The 13,788-nt window shown below is 32.7% G+C and overlaps 1 protein-coding gene across 1 annotated transcript; it reads left to right on the forward strand.

The window, feature by feature from the left end:
• The first annotated feature begins 379 nt into the window (after window positions 1-379).
• Window positions 380-6,614, forward strand: LOC122517166 (relaxin receptor 1-like). The gene is made up of 21 exons (XM_043635578.1): window positions 380-809; window positions 1,444-1,563; window positions 1,754-1,825; window positions 1,910-2,012; window positions 2,092-2,163; window positions 2,236-2,307; window positions 2,395-2,538; window positions 2,615-2,665; window positions 2,697-2,843; window positions 2,920-2,991; window positions 3,085-3,156; window positions 3,344-3,415; window positions 3,537-3,608; window positions 3,672-3,742; window positions 3,812-3,973; window positions 4,415-4,560; window positions 4,764-4,914; window positions 5,240-5,369; window positions 5,490-5,680; window positions 6,010-6,171; window positions 6,305-6,614. Exons 1-21 carry the CDS (start codon window positions 722-724, stop codon window positions 6,448-6,450), a joined length of 2,316 nt encoding a protein of 771 aa, XP_043491513.1. The 5' UTR covers window positions 380-721; the 3' UTR covers window positions 6,451-6,614.
• The last annotated feature ends 7,174 nt before the right edge of the window (window positions 6,615-13,788 follow it).

The following is a 13,788-nucleotide window of genomic DNA, read 5'->3' on the forward strand; positions in this document are numbered from 1 at the left end:
TTACATTTATCTTATTTGAAAATGTACGAGTAAATTGAAAAAAGAAAAAAAGAGAAAGAAAAGATTCGACTATTCTACTAAATCTATTAGATAATCATATACAAAGATAAAAAAAAAAATCAGAAAAAATATCAAATGAAAGAGTACATACGCGTAACGTTATCTCAAAACCGCGATATGTTCTAGAAAGTATAGTGATTAAACGTGACCAGTTCAAGCTTCGATTAAGCTATCCCTTCGATTATAAAGTTCGTAAAAAAAGAACAAAAAAATAGAGAAAATATAGAAAGATTTTGAAAGAGAAAGAAAACTGTAAATTCGAAAGTATAAATAAGTGTGGCAACTTATGCGATCGAATAAAATTGTATTTATGTATATACGAAGGGAAGAAAGGATCATACTTTTGATCGATCGACAAAATTTGACAATGAAATTATACGAATCGTGTTAATCTATGAAGAAAACTGGAGGTCTTGTAGAAGAACTAAGAGCGCTTGTGCGTGAGAGTTGGAACTTGCAACGAGAAAATAAATGCAACCAGTGTTATACGGTCTTGTGTCGAGTGCTAATCGAACACGTGGAAGAAAATTTCATTGACAGGAGTGTCGAACAATCTAATCGTTTTTGTTTAATTTCTACGACAAAAATAAAAAAAAAAAAGAAGCCTAAAATAATTAGCCAAATAATTTTCAAAAAAATCAAGTTTTACAGTTAACGAGCAATGATATATCAAAGGATAACAGCGATCGGTGTGTCTTTGATCCTAACTTTCTTCATGCTCTTTCTCATTATGTATTATTTTAATGAAAGTAAGTATATTAAAATCGATATTTCGTATTAACGTTAAATCATTACTTTTTATTCTTATATAATTTATCTATTTCACACGTTTCTTTTTCTCTTCCTTTTTTTTTTATTCGATTAACACTTTATGAGATTGCTTTTACGTGTTTTTTTGTCGAGATTTCAAACGTTTCGAGAATCTTTCTCGATTAGATAAAAACAACCCTCGAGGGTTGTGAAACATGAAATATAACGAAACGATCAATTATTAATACACTGGTTTCTCATCGAACGAATGAAATAATAATATATTGTATTTTAATGATAAAATATATTCACAACTTCGAGACAAATCGAATTTTAATTTTTTTTTTTTTTTTTTTTTTAAATTAATCTTATTAACTTCGTTTATAATCTGACTTTTTATATAGGATAGAGATAAATGATTCCGATAGTAGATTCGTACAACGAAGACTGACGTAACTTCATTAAAAATAATCTTTTGCAATTGACACTTCGAGTTATTATATCGACTAACATAAGAAAATCTCATGAGAAATTGAAATACATCGTTGATCGACATTGATCGTTCGATTATTAACTTACTCGATAAACTAATCATATTATTACTCGATCATATTATCCAAACCCTGATTGCAGATAATTGTCCAATCGGTACGTTTCCCTGTTTGAACAGTACAATTTGTAAATTACAAAGTAGTTGGTGTAACGGAATAGATGATTGTCCTTACGGCGACGACGAAACAGCTGAGTTATGTGGTAAGTTGAAAAATAACGAAAACAAATAAAAATTCGATTAACTCGAGAAATAATAAAAGAAAAGAAAAAGAAAAAAAATAATAATAAAAATAAGAAAAAAAAAGAAAATAATAAAAACTCAAGAAAAAATTAAAAAAACTTTTAGTTTTTTGTAATCTTTTCAAATAAATAATTCATTTACACATTTTAGTCGATTTAAACGGAGATTGGAGTTGGTTCTTGAAGCAGGATAAACTTACAGAGATGCAAAATGATGATTGTGGTAATCACACAATTCTAATATGATATATTAATTATTAAGATGTTTAGAGAAATTATTGGTTTTATTTTTTGTTTATTTTTACAGTGATCGAAGATACTCCCGAAGGATGCATCTACAATCAATGTCGTGCGACTTGCAAAGGATACGAAAAAATTCCACAAAATTTGTCACCAGAAATCGACAGATTGTACGATATTTTTGAATATTTTTTTTATATATTATTATTGCTTCGTAAGAATAAAGAACACGTCGTTTTTTCTTTTCAGAATTTTAACCAACAATTCCATTCAAAGAATTCCAGCCGATTCACTCTCGAAATATACGCAATTACGTTTACTGTAAGCTACTTTTTATTACATTTTAATTGATTTTTAATTATGTTTGTCTATACTATTCTTCTATTTTTTTAGGTATCTCGATTATAATGACATAAACGAGATAGAGGAAGAAGCCTTCGTAAATCAAAAAAAGTTAATTTGGCTGTAAGTAAATTTACAAAAAAAAAGAAAAAAAGAAATTGTACGTTATTAATAATAAATATTACATCATAAATATTATCTTCATGCTAGTATCCTATCGAACAATAAATTAAGCGTTATCAAAGTCGGAGATTTAGCTGGTCTAATTAATTTGGAGACTCTCAGGGCCAAGGATAATCGATTAGTGGCTGTTGATTTGTCCGATTTCGAAAATAGTACGAGTTTAGATTTGATGTGAGTAAGATAACGTGATACGATATTTATAAAAAAGAATCCCATAAAAACGAGATCGAAATTGTATTTCTTTCAGAGATTTTCGTAAGAATTTCTTCAACAGCACCAACTTCAAACTTCCACGATTGCCGTTTTAAGAGAAATGTAAGTCCTCGAAGACTGTTTGTTAAATTTTTAATAATCGAGCACGATAACATATACCTCGTTATACGTAGATTAAAGTTACATTGCAGAATGTTGAGTGAGAATTATTTCGAGACCATAACAGCGGATATGTTCGACGGTGTACCTGCTTTACAATCCTTGTAAGTATTAAATTGAGATGTATTTTTACTAGAAAAAAATAAGAAAAAATATTTAACAAAAGTATTATGTTTTCAGGAACATGGAACGTAATCGTATAAAGATCATCGATGAGAATGCATTTAAGAATTTAAAACAACTCGTCGAGGTGTAAGTATGCGATCCGAATTAAAAGAAAAACAATTATTATGACACCTGTGATAATAATAAATATGAGAATAAATAAATCAATTATTTTTTCAGTAAACTGGCGCATAATTATATCATTTCTCTGCATTCGAACGTGTTTAAAACCGCGATTAATCTCACGAAACTGTAAGTAAACCGAGTTTAATCTCCTACGTGTCGTAAACATATTTACTTGTACTTATCCACGTGTATAAATCATTGCGTGCTTAATGGAAACGTCACGTATCTTAATCAAATCAAATCTTCCTCTTAAATCGATTCTCTTAACCTTAATCCTTTTCATAATGGATTATCAAAGCCCTCGTAATTACAGATTGATCGGTTATAACCCGATAGAAGATTTCTCGACTGATGTATTAGATCCTTTGGCCAATCTACGATCTCTGTAAGTTTTCATTTGATTTTTATATAAATCTTCTCTTTTAAATTCTTCATTCATTATCTAAATGAAATAATTAATATCAAACTTCGTTTTCTTCTATAATTCATTTTATTTTTGATTTCAGCGGTGTCGAAGGAATCAAAATGGATAATCTGGACAAAGATTCGTTCAATGTGTTCACCAGCTTGGATTTTATGTACGTTAATTAACATTGATATAAACGTCATTTTGTTTGTTACCTGTTTCTTTTTTTTTGCAGATATTTCGAAAAATTTCATTACTGTATGACGTACGCTTCGAAAGTGCAAAAGTGTGCACCAGCCACCGATGGTAAGTCATAATTGATGATAACAATTATTTCAATAATATATCTTAATTTATTGTGTATTATGATAATAGGTCTTTCTTCTTTGACGCATTTGCTAAGCACGTCTATGTTGAAGGGTGCAGTATGGGGAATTTCCTGTGTAACTTTTATAGGCAATGCTTTCGTACTTTGGGAACGATTCACTGCAAAGGACGAGAATCGTGTTCTGAGTATCCTGATTAAAAATCTTGCCGGTTGGTTACGAACAATATTTTTCTACAATTTATTGACACATCTTTTTCTTTTTATAGTAAATCTTATTGTCGTTAAAAATCATTGGCTAATCTCCACGACGAATCAATCCAAAATTTGATTTAATTTAAATATAATATATAAATATTAATAAAAATAAAACACGTCGAGTAGCTACTGATTAGCAGTACGATTTCGAACGATGGAAATAAATCACGAAAAAAAAAAAGAAAAAAGAAATAAAGAAAGAAAAAAAATGATAATAAAAGGTAGGTAACGCTAGATGTGTCTCGACATAGAATGCTATTCTATGCTTCGCGATATTATTAGCCGATACGATTTACAACGGCGGTGCAACGATGATCCACCGACGATATGAACCCAACTATAAATCATAGAACCGTTGGTTATAGCAATAGCATTGTGCGTAATCCCTTTTACAGTGTCCGACATGCTGATGGGCGTATACTTGTTCATAATCGCTCTGGTAGACTTGCAGTTCCGTGATAACTACAATAAGGAAGCTAACTCATGGAAGTCCTCTTGGGCCTGCACCTTTCTTGGAGTTTTAGCAATGATTTCGTCAGAAGTAAGACCTCCATTTAAATTCATATTTTAATTGCTTTTCAAATATATTTCATTATTATTTTTTCAAATAATTTTTATCGGATAGAGGTGTACATTAAAAAATAATATAATATAAAAAATAATATAAATATAAAAAATAAAACGTGGTCACCTCTGCTTCAATTAATTATATCTAATTGGTTAAACGTTAAAACGATTTCAAAGGTATCCGTGCTGATCCTATCATTTATGTCTTGTGAACGATTCGTACTGATTGCCGCACCGTTGAAAGGTCATCACGCTATGAAACCACAGACAGCTACGGCATCGATAATGATCATATGGATCATCGGTTTTATCCTCGCTGTTATTCCAGGTATACACGTTATGATTCAATGTTCCTATATGGATTACACGTTGAGCTAAAATGACCCTGTCCTTTTTGGTTTTAACTTTTTCACACTTATCACGATCGTGTATATATAATATGACTGGTCGTTTAACTAAATTGTTTTCACATTTTTTTATCCAACGAAATTTCCTCGAAGTTTCAAACGTTTTTGTATTAATATTTTATATTACATCAAGTTATATTTATTATTATTATCGATTATATACGTAATTTGAAACTAACTAGTATATCACGTTATTAAAGATTTTTTCTTTGAAATCAAATAATTTAATGACTATGTTTAATACAGTTATTCATTGGAGGAACAGTACAAGATTTTATGGGGCGAATGGAATGTGCTTTCCTTTGCACATAGTGGATCCTTACTCGATCGGATGGCAATATTCCGCATTCATATTTTTAGGAGTTAACTTGTTAGGGTAAGAGAGTCGACTATCCCGTTAGAAAATAATTCGGTACTTAATCGAAGGAACTCGAGTTAATGTGATTTAATCGTTTAACCAACGATCCTTTCATTGAAACCCGATTAACATCCGCAGACTGATAACGATCGGCTACGTTTACGTTGGCATGTTCGCAAGCATTTGGAGAACTCGTCACGCAACCCCACTATCAGCTGGCGATATGGAATTTGCTCTAAGATTCTTCTTGATCGTCTTAACGGATGCAACTTGTTGGGCACCGATTATCATTTTGAAAATCTTGGCTATGATGAAATATCCTGTACCAGGTATATAAACCTATCTTATATTCGATCATGGTGATATATGATGTAAAATAGTAATGATAGTGCTCTGATAAGATTCTTTCGTACCTTAGTGTAGATATTAGTACGAGATATTTGCTTTTAAGATGATGATGATGATGATAATAGCAATAATAATTTCCTTTTAATATCATAAATGTAGAAATATTCTCGTTGAAAGGTAACAACGATGAACGAAATCAAACACAATGTAATTAATGTAATTAAGCACTATGATTACTATCCATTTACTATACCGACATATTCACTGATCATTTCTAGATCTTCCAACTTCACACACACTTCCTTTTTAGCGGAACTTCACGCCTGGGTCGTCGTCTTCGTACTTCCTGTTAACAGTGCAGTCAATCCACTCTTATATACTTTCACCACACCGAAATTTCGAGAGAGATTAATTTGCTTTAAGTTTTTAAGCAAAATACGAAATTACGTATCGAGAAAACATTCGTCCCAAGGTTTGTATTCGATTCAAATTAATGAGATCAAAGTATCCGAACTGTGATGATGCATCTTTCTAAGTTTTAAATATCATAAATATAGTTAATTAAAACTACAAAATCATTTTCTATTATACTTATTTTCTTACAGAGTCTCAAATGTCTATTACATTAAGTAGCAGGAATCTAATGTTTTCGATATCATCGAATAAGAAAAACGATCCTGAGAAGATACCACCGTTGGTGATAGTAGAAGATGATTGGAACGATGATATTATGCGACGTATCGTGAAATAATATCGTTCTATTTAACATTTTTTCTCGCAGATCATCCATTAACACAGCCTACCATGATCCCATCTAACGAGATTTCGGCAGAGAGATTATAATCAAATTTGAGATTGTGCCATGTCTTAGAAAATATCGTTAAACTAAACTTCGTACAATTAAACTATTACAATTTATATATATAATATAAATATTATATGTATACGTATGTATAAGTAAGTACGATCGTAGAAACATTCAATGGAAAACTCGAACTCGTTTCAACCTGACACGAAGATATCCGCCTACGTTGAGATCATGCTTTATGTCGTTCATAAAATATTCTAAACGAGGATCGCAAATGCATTTGCGAAATTTATGGCACCGTCTCAGATCTATCGGCGAATCGTGTTCGACCTGGCAACTCCGTTAGAAGCAAAATATACTTACAAATATTGCAGCCACTTGTTGTACCCCCTACCCCCCTATCTCTCTCTCTCTTTCTTTCTATCTCTTTTAACAACTACATAATTCATCATTTTTATCGTTATTGAGAGAACGGAAGATATGTCTTTTGGAGTATTTCCTCGAGTTACCTATCTGTAACTTCAGTGTGTTGCTAGATTTAATATATATTTACACTAACATATCTTTACCTTTCATTATATTTCCGTACAAACATTACAATTGATATAACAACATATTATTAAATATTATATTAATAATATATTAATTATTAGTAATATATTATTACAAATTGACATATCAACAATTATTACTATTTGCAATGAACTTTTAAACAAATCTAACTAAATAGAGCTTATCTCGCAGGAACTTCTCTCGATTAATTATCTCGACCGAATTGGTAGAGACGCATCGATGAAAAATTAAATCGCTTATCGATTTCGTGCCAACGAGCCGGTTAATCCCATTAGTCCTTCGAGTATGGAACCTTGGTTCGCTAAGTTGAAGGTGTAACCCGGTGAAACGATCGAACCCGACGTGACTGCGATCGTAAATCATTGAGGCAATAGAAAAAAAATAGAAAAAAGATAGTGAGAGAGAGAGAGAGAGAGAGATTAACCAAAAAAAAATATTAAAAAAGAATAGTTCGTCCTAGGAATCATCGTTCAAGTGACCGATGACACGTAGATAATTTATGGTGGATAGTATACACACATATATAAGAGGATCCCGTTAAAAAACCTTGATACTCGAGATACTCTTTTCAAAGTGATTTTCGAGTTAAATATAGTCTATGTAGACTATATCGGATTGATTATATGTATAATATGTGTCATGTATGTTAGAACTAGAATATTTTCTAGTATCGTAATAAGTCTTGATATCTTTTCTTTGTGCGTAAATCATCAAGATGATAGAAAAGAAAAAGAAAAATGGTTCGTCGTAGGAATCATCATCGTTCGAGTAACCGATGACACGTGTGTAATTTATGTTAGATAGGATATAAGTGGATCCCGTTAAAAAATGTCTTCATACTCGAGATACTCTTTTCCAAGTAATTTTCGAGTTCAACTTTACGTTATGTATGTAATATACAGTAAATTGATTATACATATATATATATATACACACACACACACACACACATATATATGTTACACTAATATTTCCTATTATCGTAATAAGCCTTGGTATATTTTTGTGCAATATATATATACATACACATATACATATACATATATACACACACACACACACACATATATATATATATGTAACACTTAATATTTCCTATTATCGTAATAAGCCTTGGTATATCTTTGTGCAACCTTCTGAAGGTCTTCATCTTAAAGTTTCTCATCGAAATTACTATGTAGAGTCGGAAAGAGAGTGAAAGGCCGCTCCAGATTCGTTTGCCGATTCGAGACGAGAGTGTTGCACTAAGAAAGAGTATGTTCCAACAAGGAGGAGAATGATGATGTCGAAGCGCATGCCACCGATTCGTTCATCTTACGACTCCGATCGTGCGAACGAAATAACTTCTTCTTTAGTGCTACGAATAATGTTAAGAGAAAATATTCATATCAAATAACGAATTCTATCTTCATATATGTTATTTATTATTAAATACAAAATATTTCTTATTGTAAGAGAAAAATGAACTTTCTTTATTACTGACTCAATTGCGTTCTTTTTCATATTCTTTTTTTTTAAATGTGAATTTGAGAATTGTAGAAGAATGAAATTGACGATTTTTGAGAATACTTTCATCACTCGCACGATTTACGTTGCAATGTGAATGATCTTATGTAAAAAGAAATATATTTTATATTTATATCCGCGTTAATTCGAATAAGTTGATACTACTTTAATCCTGAAGAAAGGTTGATATTTACAGTGTCTCCTGAGATGAAGAAGAAGAAGAAGAAGAAGAAGAAGAGAGAAGATGAATAATAAAAGAATAAGACATGGTCTACGGTCGTCTCGAAACGTATATTAGCCGATAAATATTCGGTGAAAGAGAAATAGAAATATAAGAGTAAAATAAAGGGAGAAAGAGAAAAAGAGATAGACGCCTACGACGAAAATGTAGTGTTAGCGAAGCGTGACTCTCTGGCAAATGCGACGGCTCTCAGCTTAGAGAATTGATCGCGAACTTAAAGCAAAGCAAATCGGCCAGCCGACGTATTAAATACTCTTTAACGGCCAGCCAAACGTTTCCTGGAGAAGATTTTAGAACGTTTGGATGGCCCGTACAACAAACTAAAGAAGAGTCTGTCGCCAAAACACGCGAAAAGCATTGGCCGTTGGTCATTAAATCACGTTTTACCGCGTGCTACTACTTATGCAACGTATAAAGACATACACAATTACACGATTTCCGCATTGTAACTCTTCTCGTGGTATCTCTCTTTAAAGCACGTTTAAATTTGTTCAACTAGCAGGGTTAATTAAACACGCATTTTTCTTGCCTCACCACGGAAGACTATGCAAATCGACTACTATCGTGAATGGACCGATGATAAGATCGATACCCAGTTACCTTTCTAACGTTAACGCGTTGAGAAAAATTCTATAGCTAAACGAAAAATCAAAAATATCTATTCCAAATCTTTCTGATCGATCTCTTCCGTATGTACGTTTTCTAAGGAAACAATTAATATCTGGGACATTAAGTAAATTTGTCTATGAATTATAACGTTAATGTATCTAATATATCTACTTATTATAATCGATCCTTCCTCTTCTTTCTTTCTAATCTCTCTTTTTAGTAGACCGTTATTGTTAATTTAAGTATATCAAAAGAACGAGCGAACCTTTAAATCAAACGATATCAAGATCACGATCGAGTTCGTTATATTGTGTGGGTGCATTGAAGAAGATAGCGAACAATGATAGAAAGAGACACTTGGTCGGCATATACTCATAGATATCCAAAGTAGAATATATATATATATTTAAAATGTTATATCGTCGTGTACGAGCTCCCGAGAGATTTGTCTTACATTCGGTCAAAGGAAATACGCAAAAGCGAAGGCGGAGGCTGCAAAACGTTTTAGCGTGCGCGTTTGAAACGTCCACGGACGGTTAGCCGACGCGGAACGGTATTCGAATGCATTTGGATAATTTAGCCGGAGAACGAATGGAGCCCTAACAATAGGTTTTCAAGTCCGCTTATCGTGTTAGATCGGACAAGCTGAACCTCTCTCGCGTGGCACGCCATGCTACGGTTTTATAAGCTTTGCTATACACCCTGGAGAAAGTACTCGATTATATCGAGCAAAGATCAACTATGACCTCAAACAGCAGCCTCGCGTCGTGAAATCGATAGGTAAATCGAAAAAAAAAAAAGTTCTTCTTTTAAGTTCGACCCGAACCGTGCTTAGATTTTTATTCGTTTCTAATTCGATCTTTTTCTCGGTTCTAATGTAAATTATATATTTTTTGTTTTTAAAAAATGAATATTTGTTCTAATAGAAATAAATGAATTTATTGAAAAAGTTTTATTTTAGATGAATTATTTGAAGACCGATATAGTTATTCGTTCGAGATAAATTAATATATGTATATATAGAAGATATATATACGAAGAACGATCTATTCGAGTTATTCTCGAACTCGGACGTATAGTATCGTGCGTTTTATTGGAAAGGGGCAAGGCCGATCTGTTCGAAGAGACCAGCTTGCCGCACGATTTCATTATCGATCGTGACATTTTGCTTCCTCCTCTCGATCTACTTCTCCTCGTAGCCATATAAAGATAGCTAGCGATGTTACTGGGTAAGAGTCGATACCAGAAGAAAAAAGTCGAGGACATAAAGCACCGAGCTACATATCTCGATTCTCGAGTAGACACACGAGAAGGGGATCGTTCGTAAATCGCGGCAATAACGATTCGCCGATTAGACGTCCGACAAAAAAAAAACTACTTTATCGATCCACCCTCTCTCTCTCTCTCTCTCTCGTCGTTTATAAAACATTAACGATCTCACGATGGATTCTTCGAGCGAAAGTCTCCTCGTCGTGATCTCAAAGCCAATCGACGAACACACCGCCGCCGCCTTGGAATTCTGGAAGCGTGCCGACTCCCTTCCACTACTTAAATCACACAATTGTTCCGCTCCAATGCTTTCCAGGTTCTTTGAAATTGCTGCCTGGTGGTTATCGATCGTGCTGTGTCATAATATTCCGCTGCGGTAACTGCTTCGGGCTTTTTAATATCAAGGAAAGAGACAACACCCTTACCTTTATCGATTAGATATTTTGATATTTCATATGTCTACTACTATACGTATACGCGAATACAAAATTACTTATACATCATCGCGTCTACTGAATTATGTCTCAATTAAAAAAGATCAAATTACTATTCTACCACCGTTTTATTATATTTATCTAATAGACCGAGTTGAGTTTCTTTACGAGAATTAGAGAAATCGTTCGAGAGTTGATATCGATTATTATTTTGTATCGAGTTAAGAAGAAAAAAGATTTCCTTCCTAACGAGTTTTAGAAAAAACAGAGACAGAGAGAGAGAGAGAGAGATATGCATTGCCATTGTACCATATGAAATGGAACACCTTCTCTTCGTAGAGTATAAAAAATAAACGAAGTAAAAAAAAATATGAAAAATGTCAAACGACGGTGGCAATCATCGTAAAGAGAAAAATCGACAAAGACAAGTCGCACACGCTTGAACCCGATTTACAAGTCGGAATTGTAGGTTGGCATTATATCCTAGTCTAGAAATGATTGCTTTCGAACGATAGACGAAGGCGCGTGCCATGTTTCTCGAAGACCATGGGTTTCACGTTATATTTTATTCGATACCAAAACCATTCGATCCGATCGTATCGATTCGAAATGATTTCTACCGCGACGATTCCGAGGATAGCCTCCAGTCCTAGGTAATATCCTTTATACGATCGATCATTGCTTATTGTCGTGATTCCATTCGATATGATCACGAAACGAGAAAACAGAAAGAAAGAAGACAAGATTTGTATATATATATATACATTATGCTTTAAACAAAATCTTGCAAATCAGGAATAATCATTTCGCGTAGAACTATTTGTAAAATTAAGCCAGCTAATATTTTCATCACCGTACAATTTCATTCTAATTAAAAAATTATATAAATTTATTTATGCGTATATATATATACATGGATTTAAAAAAATGTACTACGTTTTGTTCGTTAAATATATAATAAAATTAGGTATATTGTTATTTTATATCTTTGTTCGACTCATCATATACATTTTTCCATGGTATAATTGCATGGTATCCGAAAAGATTTTTACGACTTGATAGACAAGCACGAATGAAGGATGAAATCGTTGCTAATTCAGCAAAACGCGAACGTAAATCTTCCTTCCCACGATTACTCGGGGTAAAAAATCTTTTGAATTGAAGTCATGCGAGCGAGTGACGCGGTACCGACTGGAATGAACCACGACATGCGGTTTTACGTCTCTTCTTCGTCTCAAAAACACAGATCTCGAACAAGAATGCGGGAACGATCGAGTCGATGTCGATAGAAAATCTCTAATAATTTGTTTCTATTATTATTATTATTATTTAAAGAATTTCAACGGACATTCAACAAACAAATTTTCATTATTTCAATTTTGATCATTTCGAAACTATTAATACTATTATTAAATATATTTAAAATATACCTATAACTACTTTAGCGAATAAAGATGATATTTTTGCAAATTATAAAGGTAACCCCCGCTTGGTTGAAATGATTTATATTAATCCTTATTTAGAATATATTTATTTATATATAAAAAGAACGAAATCACAAAGGACAATCGATTTTGTACGTAGTAATCTTCGTTTATCCGTGCTTCCAGGTGATCCTTTTATAGATTCGACGTCCGTAATCGAATTAAACGGAAGACCGTGACGATCTCAATCGATGCAAGCAAGAGAACACTTTAGGAAACGTTTTCCTCTCTTCCAGGATACAAGAGGAGGAGGAGGAGGTGGTGGAGGAGGAGGTGATGGAGAACGCAGAAAGAAGGGAAAGGACGAGAGCGTATATCGGGTGCGCACATCCAGCCATTACCTTCTATTACGTTGCATTACGTTGCATTACGTTTCATTACGCGCTCGAAGGAACATCGAGAGGCGTTCGCAAGATCCAAAGGAGGAAACAGGTAATGAGAGGATCACCGGCATCCTGCCGATAATAATTGCTTTCATTGTGGATACATTGATATGAAAGATGGAGTATCTACCGGGTGAGATGATCGTAGGATATGCGATAAACGTTCTTATAAATTATAATATACACTTTTTTCTTTCTCTTTCTCTTTCTCTTTCTCTCTCTTTCTCTCTCTTTCTCTTCGACGATTTTTATATTAAATTTCTAACTATACCCATGTGATCACCATTATTTTTCCAATATTTTAGATATTTAAATATACGCGAATAAATACACGCTTGAAATTTTGTTTATTCTCTAATAACGATTCTACATTTTTTTTTTTAAGTTGTCTAATATATTATTACAATTGGATTACTTTTCTCTATTTAATATGGAATGTTTATTAAATTATGCTATATATTTATTAATAATTCGTAAAAAGACGTGCGCGCGCGACAAATTGAAAGAAAAAATATGATTCTTTGGGAATAAAACCTTGACATAAATACGAGTAGAAATTTTTCAAGAAATGATATAGGTCAGTGATCTAATATTTCCGACAATTATCAAAGAACAAAAGTTTCTAAGGCTCGATTCTAGCTTATTCGAATAATACTCAGTAAATTGAACATTATAGGTGCATATAAAATTGATTAAATGAACGTAAGCATTAAATAACGATGAACGACAGTAAAATTATTCTCTTACATTTAAGGAATAAAATAATCCCTTACAGAACTAGA

Source organism: Polistes fuscatus, unplaced genomic scaffold (genome assembly GCF_010416935.1).
Source record: "Polistes fuscatus isolate 324 unplaced genomic scaffold, CU_Pfus_HIC Scaffold2, whole genome shotgun sequence".
Lineage (NCBI taxonomy): Eukaryota > Metazoa > Arthropoda > Insecta > Hymenoptera > Vespidae > Polistes > Polistes fuscatus.